Below are 21,849 nucleotides of genomic sequence, written 5' to 3'. Positions count from 1 at the left end.
CTGCACGTTTGAAGTTCTTTTCTTTTTTTCTCTCATTAAAGACGACTACACATAAAGACTATAGGCTATGTCACTTCTTTCGATGGCTGGCCACCTTGTTAACGCCAGCTACGATCAACAGGAGCCTTGCTGTCTTAAATACCGACAACGTTACGTGCGCCCCAGCTTTCGAGAATTCGACTTATGTATTCCTTAAATCAATGCCAACGACGGAAGGTCAACGTCGTCGGTTGCAGGGCAACTGAATGGAAGCTCTTCGCCGCTTGAAAAAAAAAGTGTGATTTGACAACAAAATATTCAGCACGCTGAAGTCCTTTTTCTTGCGAGCTACAAGGTTGTTCCACATAAGAAGTCATTGGTTTTCGAAATGGAGAGATAAAATTCAGTACGATAAAGATACGATTCAGTACGATAAAACTTGCGAATGTACTGCCAGCAAATGCTATATCACAGCATTTGTTACACCTACTCATTTTCGTTTCGAACGAGCGACAATGCGCTTTTTCCTTCACCGAAAAATATGTAAGCAAGACAGCTTCGAAGCGTCGCTTACTGCCGAAATAGCGATCTCTATTGAGCGTGACAACGTGAGATCTGCCTTTGTTGAGAACTGGAGCAGTGAGCACTCTTAGCTGCCAGTATTTCCCCCAGCATTCCCGGCTTACATTGATCCACTTGCCAACGGTTGCCTTCGTCATCGCGTAAAAAATCTCACAGCGCAGTATACCCTCACCTACGTCTATAGGCAGGAGGAAGATGGACTGATGACATACATTAACCATTATCATCTCTCCCAGAAGTACCAACATCGTTCCGCAGCCCCCTTTATCTACTGGAACCTGCCCAAGGAACACCTCGTGCTTCCTATAGAAGTATATATCAACGGTAGTAACACAACATTGGGAGCGTGGACATTTCTCTCTATCTGGAAGCCCTCTCGGTGACGAGATTTATGGGAGATAATTAATCCGCGCGGAAAAATGTACCCGGGCTCGGAACGGCTTTGATTAAGAGTGCGTAGCCGATAGCTAGGTTCTCGCGCTGTCACGTGGGAATACGCCATTTGCAATCGGTCCCCCCCTTGTGGATGTCGTTTTTTTGTTCAAGGGGAAATGTGTGTGGAGGTGATGAATGATCTTCGTTCTCTAACTGTAACCGGTTTTCCTTTGCCTTCAGCTGTAGCTGAGAGGTGTATGGTTCCCAGGACAACACCGAGTATATGCCTGTGTGAATAAAGTGAACCGTGCTCTATATGAGCTAGGTGATTAGGTTCGATTTCCCATATTCTGCATAGTCATTAGATATGCAAGGAAGGAAGAAAATGCATTATGGAAAGTGTCTGTTCCGGGGCTTCTGTTGTGTCCCGCCTGTTTGTGCGTTCCAGCCTCGGAACAGATATACTTTCGGACATGTTCACCCGATGACATTGTCTTGTCCTGTGTGACAGAGTGAGTACGTGTCATGTTCGTTGAATCAGGCCTGTTTGCAAGTTGTCGGGACGCCTTGCCAGTGTAACGGAATGGTCAGCGCACGTGACCCGGCAATCAAGACGTGCGCGGTTCGATTCTTGCCGTTGACTCACTTTTGCGATGACTGCCACATCTATATCAAGCTTTCAAGAAAATAGAGATGTGCACTGTGATTCTATAGGAACTGGAGCATATAGACGGCTTCCTTCACTCCACAAAAAAAAGAAAAATAGAGTAAGACTTTAGTCCTTTTGGGGAGCGGATAGTATATCCAAGATTATGGGACCTTGATGCAATCTCACGCTGAACTCTTCGATCGCATATAACTTTTTTAACGGACGTAGGTGGTGGAAGTGCCAATAACGTCAACAACAAATAAATCGTGACTATGACCTGAGGTGATTCACCACTGGTGCTAATGAAAGAGCTCGCCGTTGTCGGCCTCACAGAGGTGGGCAACGTCACGACTAACGCTCTGGAGGAATGTGCGTCCTGGGCCGACTTGAGACATAGATAGGAGAGACATGAGATATAGGTGCAACGACATTTCTCCGTGAGGTTGAAAACAAAATGTTGAAGCGTTGGTGTCGCCTTCGTTTTTCGTGCCGATATACCATAGAAAATCAGTTACGTATGTCTTCAATAACATCTACTGTACTGCCGGCGTTTTTTATGAAGTACGTACGGGTCTTACTGCGTGGTTCCCGGGGCCCATCGACGGTCACCTTGATCGCCTTGTTGTAGGTTGCAACCTGGGGAGGGTTCGTGCTCACTGTGATGGTGATGGTGAAGCTTTTGCCTGCAAAAGGAACACGACCATATATGAGCACGGGCACACTACTATGAAGAGTGCTTAAGACATAGCGTACATCTCCAAAGTCATGACACAATCAGATTGTATTTTGTTGTAGCGTGATCTTGAATCTCTCTGGAGCTGGTGCAGGAACAATTGTTTGACACTGAATCCTGGCGAGACCAATATATTGCCGTTTAGTAGGAGGCGGCTACCAACCCATGTAGCACGCCAATATTGGTTCAATATTGCACCCATGCGGGCTGCCAGGATTACCAGTATTGGTCCAATACGGGCTGCCAATACGGGGATTGCAACCAGGTTCCATATTGGACAAATATGGACTGCCTATATTGGCAAGCCCATTTTGCCCATATTGCGCCAATATTTCCGCGATAACGCCAAAGGTGAGTCCGCGTAATAGTAAAGCACTATCCGGTATAATACCCACCGCTGATATTACTTATCTCTTCTTTTTCTTCTTTTATTTCTGCATATCTTCTTCTTGATTCACGTTGCATAGCGTTACAAAAACCTTATTGCCAGGATTTTCCCCATGTTGGTTCAAACTTGGCACTATGGGGCCCATATTGCCAAGTTTGAGCCAGTATGCATGGGCGAAATCCTGGCAAAACGGGTCCCATATTGAACCCGTATCGCCAATGCCCAGCCAATATGGGACCAATATTGTGTGTTTGTGCTGTATTGGACACTGTGCAGCACTTGTGAGGCGAAAGCTGTTGGTGGCCACATATTACATAAAATAAAATAATAATAATAAATAATATTTGCCCAGTAGCCCTTCTTAGATAACTACAGGCGTCACGAGGACGGCCATTTGCGATGCACGCGAGTTCTCAAAAGGAGCGCCCATATGCTCAAACGCTGCGAAAGCCTCCTTGATCACCGTGTAAGATACATACAGGTAGCCCTCTCCCATACCAGCTGCATCGAGATCTGAGCCAAGGAGGGTCATCTTACACAAGTACCTGCACCGCTTGCGTATAGCGCGGTTGCATTAAAAAAATTGCCAGAAAAAATTGCACCAATTACACGTCACACGCACAACCGCGACACAAGCGAGCTCTTCCAGCGTTTTTTTGAAGCACGCTTGGCGCCAATCGCGGTGACCGGCTACACGCGGTTCAATAGCTGCACTAATCAGGGCTCCATAAACCGGTATCGGCAACCTGTGATACCTGAACACTGCGAGCCACACACACTATTAAACGGGGCGACATGAGAAATAGTGGAGAAAGTTAAGGAATGTGGAGAGAGCCACCATTATACACGGGGACACGGCGGCCGAACTGACTTTATAATGAACCATATTGACCTTTTAATGCCTGACTACTCCCTCTTTAAATGTCATTAATTTCACAATGTCATAGCGAGCCGTCCGGGCAGAGAGCTTCAAATTGTTTTTGATGGTGACCGAAAACTGGGGGCATTAGATGTGCAAGGTTGCCTGTTTGCGTAAAGCCTGTTATTAATTGCCAGTCGTATATTTTACCGACGGCATGAGCGTGATTTAGAAACGGCTCACAAATAGGGCGGCATGTCCTTTTAGGGGTTCTCTGTACCGTTTAACTGCCAAAGGGATAAGAATTCTGCGTCTGGACTTCAGTGAAAGCAACACAAGGTTCCCCTTCTTTGTTCACGAGACCAGGTCTGCACTTAATCAGAATCTGCACTTCATCAATATTCGTTACGGTGTTTTCGCTGGAGGCTTGGGTCTCTAAAGAGGGGAAGTGTTATTCATTACAACTAATAAGTCTAAAATGACGAAAGCGTAATATTTCTGCTTTTTGTCACGCGAAAGTTTTAACACATTTCTCGGTCAGTGCAATGATGCATGCCGTATTCGGCAAAAGGAGTCGTTTTAGTCTTTTTGGGGAGTAAGTACATTGCCACAAAAATTAGTCCTACATTGCCATATCCCTTTAAGGAGTAAATGCATGAGACTAAATGAATGTCACAGAGTGGGGACTGCATTTCAGGCTCTGTTCTAACTGTCTCAGGTACATAATTCGTGTGCAAGGATGAAATTACTTTGTATTAAACCGTCAACCGTGATATGTCGAGTGATATAAAATCTTGTGATACAAAAGATACAATTTTTTAGAGAATTAACCACTCACTATTTTTACTCTCTGCTGCTGAAAAATTGCTAAGTTAGCTAAGTTATATAGCCTTATTCCATCAAATTCACGAAGAGCACATATTTACGTATAGGCTGTTGAATTCAGGAGACCATTTGCGAAGTTCAGTGACTATTTGCAGTTCTGGGGAGTAAATTTCGGGTTTAGGGAACTAAAATGGGGAGTAATCGCAATCTAGGGCACTATAGAAGCTGCGATTACTCCCCGTTTTACTTTCGTTTTTCCTTAGAGTGATAGAAGCTCTTGTGAGCGCATAACTTCCCAGGGCAGACAGGACAGAGTGAGCTCAGGGAGTCACAAAAAGTGTGTACTGCGTCTGCATTGGCTACTGTTCAAAGCAGTGTTGTTACGTCATACGTATATATGTGCATGTATACGTGTACGCAGTATTTCCAGAGTGTACAAAGTGCATGACAGAAGTACCGAGGACGTTCAAAGACATTTGTAAGGAACCAGAAGTTATAATATATTTACTCGGGAAAAAACAAGTCAATATATATATATGTATATAAGAACTTTATTTAGCGAATGCCACATCTCTTCGGAGTACAGCTAAAATCCACACCATCACCAACAAAAATGAAAACAAAAATAATAATAATAACGTGAGGGAGGTGAACATTGCTTCCGGCACCGCGTGTCGAAAATTCTTGGCGCACGATAGAGAACCCCAGCGAGATTATCCGCAGTCCTATCCTGCAGCGCGTGTAAATTGACTCCGAATTATGTTTTAGACAAAATAAAACAACCAACCGAAATTTCGTGTTCTGAACCAATAAGATATTCAAGGCGAACGTAACTGCAAGGGGAAGAACAATGTATCCGCGCGAGCGTAATTCATCATTCTACGCGGCTCCACTTTCACACTGACCAAACAAGAGCGCGCTCTCTGGAGAAGATCTGCAGAAAGGGCAAACCAGAAGGGCATTGCGGTTAAACCGCCGCCCTTAATAGTTCTATCAGCATGGCTTAGGGCTGTCCCACTGTCGGAAGATCCACCGCCACGCAGTATAACAGATGCCCTTGGAATGAATCCGCAATTATATCTTCCCCGCCGCAGCACAAGCACGATTTTTATCCAGCGCATGCGGTCGTTGTTACTTCGCCGTCCACGACCACTCTCGCCCATTTAATGCCACTTTCATCTCTTCCAGCGAGGTATTTATCTTGGTTCTTACCTCAACGTGTAAGGGCACAGAAAGAAGACGCGTGACAAGAGAGGTGCCTTGCCCCCCCTCGCGATGTAGGAGACGGTTGACCTCAGAGTCACGGCTCTCTCGTCTCCAATTTTCTACATAAGTCGTATCGAGAAATCGCGTTTCATATCACGTCGCCAGGTAATAAGAGTTGGATGTGAGTGCGTGCAGTTGGGTGGCGTTCATTAGTTGTTTTTTTTTTTTTTTTTCGTTTTCTTCTTCTTTCTCTTCTTTTAGGAACGCAAAATGCGAGAATTCGCAAGGGACGTGCAGTGTAAGAAAAAGGGAGTAGTTTTCGTCTTTTTTTGAGACTATATCCCCATGGAGGAAAGAAAATAAGGAGAGAGTGTGACGTCATTCCACGCGATTCCGGAAGTTTGGGTGAGAAGAAACAACTGGGACAAACAATTCTCCTCTCTCAGCTCGCCGCAGCACGGTTTAGCTAACGCTCGTTAACCTCGAATCGAGATCAAGGGTTGCTAAAACTGGAAGTTAACACTCAATTATTTTTCACAAAGGTAAGTTGGTGACATAATGAATGTTTCAGTGACAATATGTCCCTTTAGTGAAGCAGAGTTTACGTTTAAATTCAAGCGTGTACGTTATAAGCGTCTGGCGGTGGTTCACAACAAGGACACTACATTAACCTTCCCTTTTATATTCCTCAAATTATTTGTAAGGGACGACAAAATAACTGAATGCATGGAGAAACAGTGCACATGTGTTTCACGATTCTCCTGTACTCCAGTGCTTCAAATACAAAAATAGCCATACGTATAAAAGGACTGATTGAGTGGAAGGTATAAGTGGCAGGGTTCACCCTGAGTTCGAGAAACAATCAAACAGGAAGGTATAACTGCTATAGCCTCCGAAGAATAGCTAAGAGCCATTGGTTTAAGACGCCTTCTCCGCTCGAAAGGAGTCAACGTCCCCTTCGGAACATCGAACAACATTTGCTAACCAATTATCAACGTCTATACACTAACTGCTTTTAGTCGCCGACCTCATATGCCCCTTATTCGAATGAAGGACTTACACAAGATTTACTTCATAACTGAATAACTGAAGTGATTCTATTTCATACTTTGTTTTGAGGGTAAGCATACCTCCCATTGTTGGCTGGCCAGTCTATTTGTAACCATTTAAGTCCTATACATCAATATGTGCTCCCAAAAGAAAGCATCCGCCAGACTCAATAAGATAACTTGATAAATACAATTTAAAGAAAAAAACAGACTCAATACTTCCTAATGCTTACCAGCGGCATGGCCGAGCGGGTTAAGGCGTCCCGCCCGTTGGTGGTATAGCAAAGGTCGTGCGGAAGACTGGAAGGTGGTGGGTTCGAATCCTACCACCGGCTGTGCTGTCTGAGGTTTTCCCTGGGTTTTCCGAAAGACTTACCAGGACGAATGTCGGCATAGTTTCCCCTGAAGTCGGCCCAGAACGCATACTAACTCCCCTGTCCCCCACTCCTTCCTGCTGTCCTCTCTCCATCTGTCCACATCTGTACGCCGCTCATAGCCACACTTGTTTCGCGGTGCTAACGCTATAAAAATATATAAAATAAAAAAAAACTATAAAAATGAATTTCCAGAAAGATGACCCGGAGCTCACAGCGCTATAAACGGTGGTGGTGCTGGTGAAAGGGTTCGCCGTTGTCGACCTCACAGAGGTGGGCAACGTCACGACTGACGCCCTGGGTCGACTTCTAAGGGAACTGTGCCGACATATGTCTGAAAGCGTCTCAGGAAAACCCAGGAACAACCCCAAACAGCACAGCCGGCACCGGAATTCGAACCCGGGTACCTCCCAGTCTGTACGTGACTTCGCCAGCACCGCTAACCACTGAGCCACGCGAGCTGATCGCCAGCGCTATAAACAGGCCAAACAAAGATAGAAACGTGGCATGGCTTTATGAAACGCCTCCAGCCGCAATCACAGTCTTCGAATGCCGCAAGTTTCGCCACAGCATTGTGTTGTGTATCTTCCACGGAGCGTGGGCCCGCCGTCCCTTGAGCAATTTTCTGCGATTGCCCAGCCCAGCTTGAGGAGTTGTGCTTGGAAACATCGCAATTATAGAGGCTGCCGTCCGTTGTAATTTCATCCGAGAGGAGGCATCGTTCCCCAATCCGTTTCCTCTCTTTTAGAGTTTCCGGACGGTGCTCGACAAATGCTTCGCTGTCGTCCGCTGGGGATTCCTTGTTGTTGGTTTTAATGCCTACAAGGAGCCACATGTGAAGAGGACGGGTTTGCCGAAGATGGGCGGTGTTACATTGCAGTTCCGTCTGTAATTTGGCTTCATGCGCGATTCGTGGATATATGTAGGTTGTTAATGTGAGGTAACGTTTAGCGTCGGCTTGGCCTTGGCTGGTGAAGTCGGACGACTTCCACGGATTGTGGAGTTGACGCGGGGTGGTGTAATCTGGTGCGCGCGAACACGGCCCAGTCACGGCCACTCGATCGCAATCGAGTGGCCGTGGCCCAGTCCTTGGCTTCGGCCGAAAATGCGCAATAAATAATAAATAAACGCAATAGATAGAGCGATAGATTTGAAATGAAACATCCCACTACATCATTATTACTTATTTGTTGTTGTTGTTTGAAATGAAATTTTGCTTTAAATACTGCGTGTGCCCCGTCATTCTCAATGTTCGAACCCTGCCGGAGACAGCGGCAGCTTGATGGCACAGTACGCTTGCCTAGATAGGTATTCTTCCGGGAGGGATGCTACATGTGGTGTACCCGTGTGATGAGAATTCACACGTTAAAGCACCGTCAGACGGACGGGAAAAGATTCTACCTCTGGAACTGTGACATCCATGATGATTATACGTAGTTGGCTCGCGACGTAGAGCTACGACTTATCGTTATCAACCATCGTTGTCCCTTTGCTTGCTTTTCATTAATGACATTAATCAGCTACCTGTGCTATCTGCAGCAACCATGGAAATAACAATTTTTACCCCGCAAGTTCCTAAGGTGCTTACATCCTTGGGTGAAACGGTCAAAGCTTCTTCCTCCTTCGTTAGATCCCACTAAAAGAGTCGGTTTTCTTCGGTGTACACAAGTGGCAGGAAAGAGACGTTGTTGGCTTTGCCGGAACCAAATCCGATTTGACTTTGCGGTTGCTACTTGCGGTTCCTGGTCTTGTTCGGACGCGTATAGCTACAAAGGGGATTTGTAGCTCCCATCGGCCGCGTTTTCCGAAACCTCTTCACGTACGTCCAAATCGCCTTTGTCCTGTTTTCTGTGCAGTAAGCCGCGGTGAGACGCTGGCAAACATAGGTTTATCTTCTCCTGATGCAGTCTTCAACTAGATCCGCTAGATGCGTGGATCTCTTTCCGGAGAGTCTTTGGCTTTGATATATCTCTCTCGGCTGATTCATAGTAAACCTCGGGTAGCTAGAGAACCAGCTGTCATTCACTAGGCGTTTCTTGCGCATGCTTTAACGACAGAGCAAGATATCCACAGTCGTGGTACCAACAATGGCAAACCGAGCAGCTTCACAAAGTAATCGCTATCAAGAGAAAAGAAAAACGCGTGGTGGAATACTCGTTCTTGAACTTCACGCGTTTCGAGAATCGCCTTTAATAAGCGCTGCGGGAACGTTACTCTGCATCACCGAGACTGTCTAACCGCAGCCTGAACGACTGGTGCGCAACAGTTCACTCTGTCGGAGGAGCACACGGACAAACATAAACCTTTCGGAGGCAGACGTGCATCCGTTACTATTGCTGGAATCACAACAAATATATTACACTGGCATACATAACAAAATAAAAGCAAAAACACAAGGACGATTCGGAATACTGTCAAACCTCACCAATTCGCAGACGACGCGACCGGCGTCCTGCAGCATAAAACCGCCACGATGTACATATCGTGCCACGGTAGTAGACAACGAAGTGCAAATAGGTTTAATTCTTGATTCCTCGTGACTTTCTCCACGTGGTGCTATTATGGCGGTGCTGTACTCCCTCGAATTTCCTGACGCGCAACCCGAGCGATTTAGGCAAACCAGAATCTACCAACGAACCGCGAAACGTGTCTCCAGCGGTTCTCATGATATAGCAGCGCGGAGGCGCATGCAGTTCATCGACGCTCGCCTATATTATCCTCCCGCTGCGGAGAACAAAAGGTTCTCACGGATCTGGCTACTGAGCATTATGCGATGGAACTTCCGAGCCTGCCAGCGGCTGCGCTGCTGCTAATTAAAAAGTAACAGGGCCTTATACGATCAAAATCTGCAACGGCCGTTGTTCCCACGGGCGCGGACGACATGCTGCAACGGCAAAGTCATCTTTCAATAGACCTCCTTATTAGAGAAATACCTAGCATTTACATATTAATGCCTTCGCGTGTTGCTTGCTTCTATTTTATGCTTTTACTTTGACAGCAGCGTCGTTAATTTCAAGGCCTGGTGCGTTTTAAGGTGCACTCCCCCTCCACCTCTCTTTATCGATGTGACTCTTGTACGGAACCTGCCTTTTCTTAAACGTGAGACAAAAGATGTTGTCTACTTTATACTATAAAAACATTGCGCGAGTCGTGCGCTACATTCTTCGAGGCAGGTGCATATAGTAGCGTTCTTCATTAGGTACGCGGCACGATTATAAAAAAAAAAAGAAAGATGTCCATGTTCAAAACGTACGGGGCTAATTTGTACTTTGTTTTTAGGCATCGCAACGTGGCGATTATACAATAAGAGAGGCTCATAAAGCAGGAGGGAAGGACCGGTAATTAATACCGGGGTAATTAATTCCCTCTTGGTGACAGGATTTGGACTTAATCATAGACACGGCCACTGGTCCTCAAAGGCAGCAAGTTTTGTTAAGACATAGCGACGTTAAGCGAGCTTCAGTTCTAAACATGCTGCCCGCGTAGCGATAAGCGCGTTGCTCTTTTAAGTTCTCTAGAAAAAGGCGCTGAGGCTGTGCACTTTAATTTGGGAAGAAGGAGTGTAAGAGATTATGAAGGCAGGGCGCAAGATTGCGCGTGCTCCATCCGAGTAACGATTTCATTATAGTGCACAGTTTCTTTGTCCATCAAGTATGGGATGAATTAATATCATATTACGAAAGGAACACTTTCTGTTTTCTTTTCGTTAGATACCCGTTCAATATCGCCGTTCTCCACAATTTAACCTACAGGTTATACTTAGGTCGTAATCGAACCAATGGGGCTCGGGAGACTGATAGAGAGTGCTTGATAGGGAAATGTCAGAATCGGTTGCATAACTCGCGTAATGAGAAGGTACTGGGGAGTTGGCCAAAGCAACACCAACAGCCTGCTCTGTGGGCCCTCGCGAGCTACCTCAAGGACATACGTGCTGAAATAATCCTTTAAATCATTCAGTGCTTTCACACATCAAGCGTCATGGAACAGCTGCTCGTACCAGTGCGACCTACGTGTCCATTTTTGTCTTTCCACTTCTATTCTATTCGCGTAATGGATTTCCCGTGCTATGCCGTGCTTTGGTTCGAGTTCGTGGCGCGCTTTCTCTCTGAGAATAAACACACCAATACTTTCTAGCACTCTGATGCTATTTTGAACCAAGTAGAACATATTGAACCTATTTGACCAACGCACTTTCTGAACATTTCCCCTCAAAGACACGATGACTTTCATGCCAACTACCGGCCTAGACAAACCACAGGGCGTTGAAGATCTTGTCGGAGAACGACACGTGGCAAGGTACTAAAGCAAACGGCTGTCTACCTGTATATTTACTTATTTCAGTAAAAGCTCTCTAACAACCAGCCGAAATCTCTCGCAAACTAACGCTCAAACCGCACAGTCCTCTTCATTTAGGTTTCTCCATCTCATAATCGGGTTCGCTCGTTCTATATATGCCTCACACAAGCATACAGTGAGATATACCCCTGTGAAAACACGAAAACACAGCGACGGATGGTGGCGTCGGTGAAAATTCCCGAGCGCAAACAAAAGGCGGCAATCCCTTCTTCCCTTTCGGAGACGCAGGACTTAATCCCGCCTGTTGTGCCGCACTTCAATCACAAGTGCCGAGATATCTATCAACTGCTTGCCGAAGAAAAGAAGAATGCCTTGCTCTTCGCAACGTCTCTATCGTCGTGGATACAAACTGAAGGGGGGGAAGAAGAAATTCCAATCAGCCGACGATGATCGTACGGCCAAGGAAGACATGCGCAGCAGAGTATGGGGCACGATATTGGAGACGGATCCGTCGAGATTGTGTGTTTATCGGGGTCGAGTGGTGGCTGCATATTGCTAGCTGTGTGTGTAGTGGGCTGTTCGTCGTGTGTGGGTTGTTCGGTGCGGTGGATGGGTGGTTATAAAGTGGTTTTATTCTGCTTCAGCCGTGTGAGGACGATGGACGAGATGCAACGATTTTATTGCGTGTTGTTGCTGGCCAGCAGCGGTTTCAGATAAACGAGGCTAAGCAGGAACGTTTTCGTTTGGTCCGATTACGAGTTGCTCATCATCCTGTTATTTGCTTCTTTTGCGCAAAGGTGGTGATAAAAACATTCCTTTTCCTCCAGGGTCAGTAAAGAGCATTAGGAATATATTGCTTACTGGCTCTAAATAATGGAGGTTGGCTAATAGCGTGTTATGCGGTGATGTTCAATTTTAAGAGAGCTAATTAGTAGTTTGTTTGGAAGAAAGAAAGAAAAAAAACAGGAGAAATTGCATGGCTTAATGGTAACTAGTGAGTTTTAGCAGCTGGGATGCTCGCTACGAAAAACGATACGACAAAGGAAGCTGCCCAATCCAAGACAAACAGCCAAGTGACGTCAGCCACTTGAAATGCATAGCGTCACTGGTTGTTAAGGTGAACCCCCTCTGGCCTACAGAAACTCGCTAATAAATCGGATTTCACGAAATGTCAATGCATCAAAAGAGCATAAAAGCCATTCATTTCGTAATGTGCCTACGCAACGCGCGAAACAGCTTTATTCTTGTTGTTTTATTATCTCTAATGTCGTTTATCTCTAATTGTCGTCTAATGTCTTGTCGAAAGATTGCGTCGTTGTAGATCTACATTCTCGGCTTTTTAAGCAACGTTTTTTCCGAGTCACACAGGACACCGAAAGACACATCCAAAGACATTTCTTTCCCCGCGGTATTACATAAAATTACGTATGCGCTACGAGACGTATAGATTATGTTCGAAGAGCTGCGCAACATCACAAAGGACGTACCTCCTGTAACCAAGAGAAACGCAAATTTCTTGTTGGCATCTAGATAACGGCGCGCTTCAAAAATGCGGCCCTAAAATTACCTCAACTTCTCCGTTTCATTCAATATCTCATCGTATTGGACGACCGCTAAAATCTGCTACTTTTTGTAACTCGGAATCTTCTGCACGCTTCCAAGTTAATAAATATCTCACGCTTAACAACAATGCATAGCTGCTCGGTTTAAATGAATAAAATTGCAACCAAATTTCGAAACATCCAGGCCACAGCTGAATTAACCCAAAGTTCCCCCTGAAGTCGGCCCAGGTGGCGTATACCCTCTATCCCCATTTCTTCACTGTTAAAAATGAACTTCACCGCGTGGCACGCCCCTAGCCAACCGTCATCTCGAACGATATTGTTATCTGTCGTGATTCGTTGAAAACGGGAGGAGTACGCCTTTTCTGTGACACTTATGCTGTTCATAATTGTCACAAAAGAAGGCGTACGCCTCCCGTTTAGGGCAGATAACGGTATCATTAGAGATTATGGCTGCACTTTTAGAAATGAACTTCACCACATAGCACGCTCCTAGCCAACCACCATCCCCAATGACAACGTTCTCGCCCCTGATTTGTTGAAAACGGGAGGAGGAGCCTATTTTGTGCCATTATGCACGGCACAAAATAGGCTCCTCCTCCCGTTTTCAACAAATCAGGGGCGAGAACGTTGTCATTCGGGATGGTGGTTGGCTAGGAGCGTGCTATGTGGTGAAGTTCATTTTTAAGAGTGTGGCTAGGAGCGTGTAATGCGGTGAAGTTCATTTCTGAGAGTGTTCCTGCTGTCCTCTCGCCATCTGTCCACATCCGTATGCCGCTCATAGCCACAGTCGCTTCGCGGCGCTAACGCGGAAATTAAAAAAAAAGAATTAACCTATATATGCTTTTCACACGCCAAGGTATTGCCCCTTCCTCTTACATGATCACACATATAACTGGCACCTTGACTAACCTAGCGTTAAACCAAACATCCATGAAGGATACATGCACGTGATGCGGAGTAGCGAAGCGTATCTCCGACTGCGCGGACGCGCATTCCATCGGGGCGTCAAGCGCTCACTCGCATCGATTTTCAGCTGACCCAATCAGTAGTGGGTGCGGCGAACCCCGTGGGCCATCAGGCAAGCCACTGCGGGTCACCTCGGCTCTAAGCCAGAAGCCGTATGCAAATAGCAGGTCGAGTCATAACCGCGCTCCCCCCGGTCCGGGATAATTAGCCGACCGTGTATATAGCTTCTGGCAGAAAACGCTGCCTCCTGGTTATACGTGTATCTATATATAGATATATAGTATAATATGGCGACTGGCTGTCAGATGCAGACTGCGGGCTCGTTTCAAAGAAGGGTTCTCAGCTTGACGGGTGGTTGATGCGGAGCTGTGTGCGCAGCAGCATGCAAGCTTCTGGTGACATTCATATTACGTGTACATATACGGTAGAATAAAATGCGAATACTTATAATGGAATAAATTAGGGGTTATAGGGATTAGGGATGACAGTGCAGAATAAAAAGTGCAAGTTAAAGCAACCAAATTGTTTTTGTAACTCCCATTGCGAAAAGTAAATTTAGCATTGCACTGAGATAGTCAGACACTGTGTTTGGCTTTCAGCCCATCTGCCAATAGACGTAATAAGCATTGGTACTCGGTCCCGGCCAAACTATGTAAGGTCCATAATATACACATGAGAACTCATAGACGATGGAAGTGGTCCACTCGGAGCTGCTAATGCGAGAAATAGCAAGCACGTGGCTGCCGGCTGGGTGTTCGACATATGACTTGTGTGGACTCCTTGATTGCTCGGCAATGGTGAGACATTGACATATGCGACATGCACGCTACTGATGCGAATATGAAATGTTAATAACCGTTCCGTTTACTTTTTCTTCTGCCAAACCAGGGACCTGGTTACCTGGTGCCCCCCTTCTGCTAAGGAAAATGTAATAATAATTCTGATATTTTTTGCACAATTTAGAACATCACTATAAGTAACGCAACAACGGTAGACGTACGGTGCTTTAGTGCGCATAGGATGTCCCTATACTCCTTGCCTCTTCCCCTGCTTTGTGTTAGCTTCTTGTCACGGGAGAAAACCCTACCGAGAACGCAGCACAAAACGCCTTCTGTGCATCGGTAAGCAGAGGGAGGCCGCGACGATTTGCAGAGCGCAAAGACATGCACGCCCAGTCGCAGCAACAAGCAGAGATGTATGCGTGCCTATGCTTCCTCCTGTTTTCTTCTTTACTTTTTAGGAGAAGTGAGCTGGACGGCGGACGCCAACTGTCGTGGGTCTATACATGGCGCAAAGAAAAAGAAACAGGAAATAAAAAGGGAAATGAAACAGCTACGATGGTAGGACAGCTGTAGGAAACACCGGGAAGCACTTGTTCGAGCGCTGTTCAGTGGAGACACAGGAATAGTGGTAGTAGAGTGTGTATATGGGCTTTCTTCTGTCGTTCTTTTTTTCTCTCTCTGTTTTTTTTTCATAGAGGCTGCATGGCCCTGCGAGGTTTCATGAATACCTGTCTGCGACACGTAACCTTTGAATGTTTCCATTTGTTTTCAGACGTTCTTCAGAGAAGTTCCCGTACCTAGAGATAAGTGAACCTACATGTCATCTGCTTTCCTGGTGTTCTAATGTGACGTTTGTGGGCGAGCAACAAGCTACACTCTTGGAAATGAACTTCACCGCATAACACGCTCCTAGCCAACCATAATCTCGAATGATATCGCTACCTTCCCTGGTTTGCTGAAAACTGGTGGCGTACGTCTTTTTTGTGACAATTATGAACAGCATAAGTGTCACAAAATAGGCTCCGCCCCACGTTTTCAACAAATCAGGTACGAGAACTTTGTCATTCGGAATGTTGGTTGGCTAGGGGCGTACTATGTGGTGAAACTCATTTTTAAGAGTGTAGGGGAGAGGGGAGGAGGTGGAGGATAAAATAATTATTGGGAACTTTCTAGAAGAGAACCGGGGCTACATAGAACTGTCTCTTCCATTTCCTGTTCGGGTCACTACATCATATCTACTTGAAAACTGTCTGTGTCAAATTCATGTTTCTGTACCAGGCGTTCGTCTGCTTATGAGCATCTCGTTGTTCATCCTCTTGACTTCACCTTCCTCGCACTGCATCTCTTCGTCCCATACCAGATGGCAGCAGTGTGGATGGACACAAAGGTACAGGAAACCGAAAGCGGAGCTTCTTCCATAATAGAAACGCAATGCAGGGCTTGTCTTTCCCGTCATGTGACTGTGATCGTTAATCATTGTTGCGCTTCCTTCTGAACAGCCGGCCAGCGACAATAACAGCGCCGTCCTTCCACAAAAGAAGGACATCCCTGAAAGCTGCTCATTTATAATCCATACGAGAAAGGTATCGATGGGATACCGCCGCGTCCTGTTTCCTTACCCTCTTTGCCTCAGGTGCGATTTGTTCGTCGCGTCCAATACGGTGGCATCTCCGAGAGGTATATATAGCGTTGTGATGTTCATTCATTCATTTGGCGTGACCGAAAGCTGATTAACTTGCTGCACGAAAACTGGAATATTTTCTACGTTTATTCTCCTTCAATTTTTTTAAACAATGTGTTTCTTTCTGTTGTGTTTCCGTCGCGTCTCTGAATTTTTCAAAGTGGCAACACCACTGAATTTGTCGAGTTCCTCGTTCCTGTTATACTTTCTCGCAATTCATTTCACTTTTAGGGGATGCAGCTACTCGTGTGCACGTACAGTTCGGTGACCGGGAGGGGTGATGTTTTTATATTTTTATCTTTTCATCTTTTCATATTTTTTTTCTTTTTCCTTTCTGTGGGGTTCGTTCATTTAGGGGTTCTTTATGGGAGTAGCAGAATTAGACAGGTGACGAAGTCAATTTCGTCCCTTTTTTTTACATTCAGACTCAAACTCAACCTCTGAATTTGGTATCTGTTGTATATAGTGTTCCCATACTTCCCTACTTGATTTCCTATTGTTTTTGTTTCTTTTTTCTTGTCAATATCGCATGAAGCTTGTTTCGTCTTTCCTTGTCAGTTTCTCTGCTGCTCCTTTTCGTGTGCGTTCTGTGTGTAGGCGGAGACACGGATTCGAATACGGGCGTCCGACTGTGCTATCTGGGTTTTCTTCAGACTGCGGGGGGGTTAAGACAAATGTCGGCACAGCTCCCTGTGAAGTCGGCCCAGGACGCACAATACCCCCTTCGATAGTCGTGACGTTGTCCGCCAGAGCGCTGCCGACTACGGCAACCAGTTCGAACACCACCACCACCAGATCTGTACTACCATACCACTTTGCCACGTACCTTCTCAGTCGTGCCCCAGTGGAAAGTTACGTTTCTTTTCCCTCAGTGTACGCAAGTTACACGTGCTGAATTGTTCCTCCAGCAAGGCGGAGAGCTACCTCCCATGAACGTTCCGCCCTGACTATTCATTGCGTCTCATAAATTAATACGATACGCGCTTAACTGCCTGACGATGTTTGTAAAGTTCGCCTACCCACACCGCCGCGCAGTGGACCCAACGGTACGTGCAGTTCCTACCAAAGACGACACCCGTACTAGTAGCACCGCAAAATGTCTACAGAGCAGGGCGAGGTGTACGCCTCGAAAGAATCGTGTTCGTCTTAGCGAGGGGATCCACCCAGAGCCGTCTCACAATACTGACACACGGAGTGTACTCCCCGAATCATTGGCATACTAATATGGGTGGAAGAAGACAACCGCCGCAGCGACCACAACATGCGGGCGCCTCAAGCATGCCTTGTTGGAGGCGGGTATAGCCAGCACAAGGGCAGTGCTCGAACGCGTTCTGCGTCGTAATTACAGAGGCCGTCAGAAAAGGCCGATTCCTTTTACTTGTGCGATATGTTCTTATGTGGATGAGGAAATTTGTCAAAGACGTGGGGACTTTGACTCTTCTTTTTTGAACGATTCTTGTGCAATAAATATTTTGTTTAAGCTGCGTTGCTTATGATTCGTAGGGTTCCACGTTCTCGGTTTTAGCCGAAAAACGTCGAAAAACATGCGCCAGTAATGTTTTCTTCATCATTTGGTTTTAACCGAAAAACACCGAATACAAATGAATGTCCGACGAGAGATTAGGGGGATTAATCGTTGCAATAAGCTCAGATGAGCATTGCTTTCACGATTTAGGTGCCACCACTTGGCTGTGGAACAATAGTGTGTCCCTTTTGTGATGTCTCACAAAATTCTTTCTTGTTTCTTTCTTCTTTCTTTCTTTTCTTCTGTTTCTTTGTATTGTTTCTTTCTTTCTTTTTTAAGGCTGCGCTGAGACGCACAGTTTAGAAATTAAGTTGCGATTTATGTTTGCCGTTAACTGCAGGGAAAACAATGTACACGTCAGAAAAGTCTCCGAAAAACGCCGATTTCATGAAAATATATAACCACCGAAAAAATACTCCGAATCGGTCCTAAAATAAAAACCGAAAGCGCGGAACTTTACTCACGAGCTATGCAAGTGGGTCAGGTGTCTGCGCACCTCTCCGGTTTCCCTCTCTTCTGCATTGCGCAACTACAGCGAATCGGTGAGGACATGTTTAGGGGAGAATCTCAGGACGAGGGCCGCCGGTACTAGGAACAGATATTTATTGTATAGTATTTATTTATTGGTTGATAGGTTGATTGACTGATTGGGGCTATTCTTCTTGTTCTGGATAATGTGTTGAACAGTCACGCGGGCAAGTGCTCAACATTTGTGCTCCACATCACGTGCAGAAAGAATATTGATGGTGATGGTGATGTGACAGAGAAAAAAATGGGGATGTGAGCGTCTGTACGAAGTCGAACTGGCTACCCCAGTACGCTTCCACACAGAACGTACGAGCAGATGATGAGGTCAAAGAATATTGTCATTGGCTGTAGTAAGTTGAATAGGAAACGCGTCCATTCAGAAACAGTTGAGCGTGGTGCTCGTGGCGACATGACGACAAGCGAAGCCGTGCAAAACGCAATGTTCCGAATAATCTCCAAACAGCGCTGTATATTGTCACCGTTCCCGGAACATCACCGAAGAAAGACGAAGGAAAAAAAGAAACACTATATCGTCACAGATATAAATCCAGTCCTATTATTAAGCTGAAACGCGCAATCGGAACAGAGATCTTCCCCACTTAGATGAGCAGGGGTGAACCACACATTGGCCTTGACTGCCTTCACTCCGGGCAGGAGAACGAAAAAGAACCCACCGGTAGCTAACCACCAGCCAGGTCCTCCCTCTCTAACGCCAGGTCGATCTTAAACGTACTCCGAGAAGAAAAAAAAAAAGAAAAGAGGAAGAAAGAAAGGAAGAAAGAGCGAGGAGGGCAATTTTCCCCCTACTCCGTTTCGCGTGTAATAACACAGTATCCCGAGGAGAAAGAAATGTTTCGAGACTGCATAGGCCCGCCTTTAGAAAACCCACCCATATCCATATTTTCGTTCTCTCGCGCCTTCGGACCTTGTTGTTCCCTGTCGTATTTTCTTTATTTTTGAATTTTGCTCTCGTCTTACTTTCTGCCGCCTTGAACTATGCGTCCCGCTGAATTCTAATTCAGTGTACATAGTAATTATCTAATGGATGCGACGGCGACGTTTGCTGGGGTCTTTTTTCTTTCTTTCTCTCTCACTCTCTCTCTCTCTCTCTCTCTCTCTCTTTGTTTTTTCTTGCAAGATGTGGCATACAAGTTTTTCGCAGAATTAAAGAAGTGTTCAAGATTAAGAGAATCGATAAAAGGTGGTCTACATGGTTCTTCGATGCTCGGTGATACGGATAATAGTTACCTTGTCGTCTGCAGGTGTTGCGGTCTAAAGACGTAAAGTTCACCGCATAGCACGCTCTGCCAACCACTACTCCGAATCACATCGTTCTCTCTCCCGACTTGTTGGAAACGGGAGGCGTACACCTTTTTGTGACCCCCTATGCAGTTATGTTAGTTGTCATAAAAAGGCGTACACCCTGCACTTTCTACAAATCACGACAGTGATGATGATATCATTCCCTGCAACGGCTACTCTGCACTCTTAGAAATGAACTTCACCGCATAGCACGCTCATAGCCAACCATAACCTCGAATGATATCGTTGTACGCCCTGATTTGTTGAAATCGGGAGGCGTACGCATTTGCTGTGACAATTATGAACAGCATAAGTGTCACAAAAAAGGCGTACACCTCCCGTTCTCAACAAATCAGGGCAGATAACAATATCATTCGAGATGAGGGTTGGCTAGGAGCGTGCTATGCGGTGAAGTTCATTTTTAAGAGTGTGCAGCGTGTTATGTGATGAAGCTCTCTTTTAAGTTTCTTAGGTTATGTTTTAAAGTGCTCTGTTTAAGTTATGTTTAGTTATGTTTTAAATTGTACGCATTCTACCCTTGTAAAACAGAACTTCACTGCAGAACACGCTCCTAGCCAACCATCATTCCGAATGACATCATTATTTGTCCTGATTTGTTGTAAATGAGAGGCGCCTATCTGGGACATGCATAATTTGTCCCAGATATGCGCCTCCCCCTGTTTTGAACAAATCAGGACACAGAATCGTGCGGACAGCACGAAACAGCTTTCATCGGATGAAACCCAACACGACAGGGATACACACTTGCTACAGCCGCAGAGGCCCTTGTGTCTCTCAGCTCCCTCTTTGTCGGAGACATCCCGGCCGAAAGCCATTTTCAGCTCACTACCCCAGTACAAACGACAAGCTCTCACGGAGTCAAACAACGTTGGATGGAGAAGTGACTGAGATGACCGAAGTCGATCCCGTTTGCCCAACACGCGTGTACAGAAAGAGGCAACCCTCTCCCCGTACGGCTGACAACAGACAGGTGTCACCCATTAGCCAAGCCCTGCTGGCTATCGAACGATGCTCCCTGCGGCTTCCCCCACTTGCTGTCGCGTCGCTCTCATGTTGGTTTGCTCTCACAAAAGGTACGTCTGTTTGCTTCTAGAGTTTCAAGGGAACTGCCATTTACACGACGTTCTCGCGCAATGATTAGTAGCCAGCACGTTTCTCAATGAAGGCAATAGCGTCTTCAATACTGACACGCTGGAAAACGTTCGATATTTGGTCTTCTGTTTGTTTGTTTGTTTGTTAATCAATGCAGACCAGCCATCGCCACATCCCCGGAAGACTTCTAAGCGGAGGAGCGCAATGCAAAATGTGCGAGCAACATTCAACGCACGTACACACACACATATTGGGAATGTCTACGGGATCTTGAAGCGCCGCCGAGAGCTGCACACTGTCCCGCTCCTTGTCGAAGAAAGTGGAAAGGAGGACGCAATGGAGAGAAAGATGCGCCGACCCACGGCTCAACCATGAGGCCAGCGCCTGACATAAGCTTCCGTATTGGTCTTACCGTGTATCTCGTATTCACACGAATGACATTCCCCAGAATACTCGAGCGGAAGATGCGAAAAACGTCATAGCTTTCTGCAGTCACGTGAATGCGAGCGATCAACGCCGTGTCTTCAAGTGCAGTGCTAACCGTGGGGAATATCTTGCGACCGCTTGCGACATAGCCACTAGATATTCCTTAACAGACGACAGGAAAACACGTTGGCGGTGTCTTCTGCTAAGTGTCGTCTGCTAAGTGCGCAGTACGCCACTTCTTATATTCCGGCGCCGTGTGAATACTCAACATAACACGGGGTGGAACTTCGGCTCCTTGTGCAGTTTTTCCTTTTTCTTCCACTACAATCTTCCGGTGAGGATGTTTCTCGTGTGAATACACGGATAAAGGGGCTTACCAAAAGCGCAAAAATTTCTCCTTGCGGGATGAAAGATGCCGTTTACCTCAACACCAACACAGAAGGTAGGGAATTCATCGGTTGCGTTGTTCGTGATCCGTCGGCGAAACGAACAGCAATATCAGCTTTCCCTCTCCCTTTCCTTCTCACGAAGCACGACAGTGCGGAGAGGCCTCTGATTGGTCTCCTCAAACAATCTCCCGCGGTAACTGGACAGATATCTTTCGCGAAGACCCATGAGAGCCAGCCCCGCATTGTCATCCCTCTTG

The 21,849-nt window shown here is 46.1% G+C and overlaps 1 protein-coding gene across 2 annotated transcripts in view; it reads right to left on the bottom strand.

Moving 5' to 3' along the window:
* Positions 1-21,849, bottom strand: part of LOC135399757 (runt-related transcription factor 1-like) — a 75,373-nt gene that overhangs the window by 37,273 nt on the left and 16,251 nt on the right. The window contains exon 2 of one of the 2 annotated variants that reach the window (XM_064631487.1): positions 2,155-2,268. In XM_064631487.1, coding sequence (XP_064487557.1) covers positions 2,155-2,268 — 114 coding nt within the window. The remainder of the gene's footprint in view (positions 1-2,154; positions 2,269-21,849) is intronic. The other variant, XM_064631488.1, reaches the window with a different exon arrangement.

This window comes from Ornithodoros turicata, chromosome 7 (assembly GCF_037126465.1).
Source record: "Ornithodoros turicata isolate Travis chromosome 7, ASM3712646v1, whole genome shotgun sequence".
Classification (NCBI taxonomy): Eukaryota; Metazoa; Arthropoda; class Arachnida; order Ixodida; family Argasidae; genus Ornithodoros; species Ornithodoros turicata.
The sequence above is the reverse complement of the archived record's forward strand: the minus strand, read 5'-3'. Positions and strand labels throughout refer to the sequence as shown.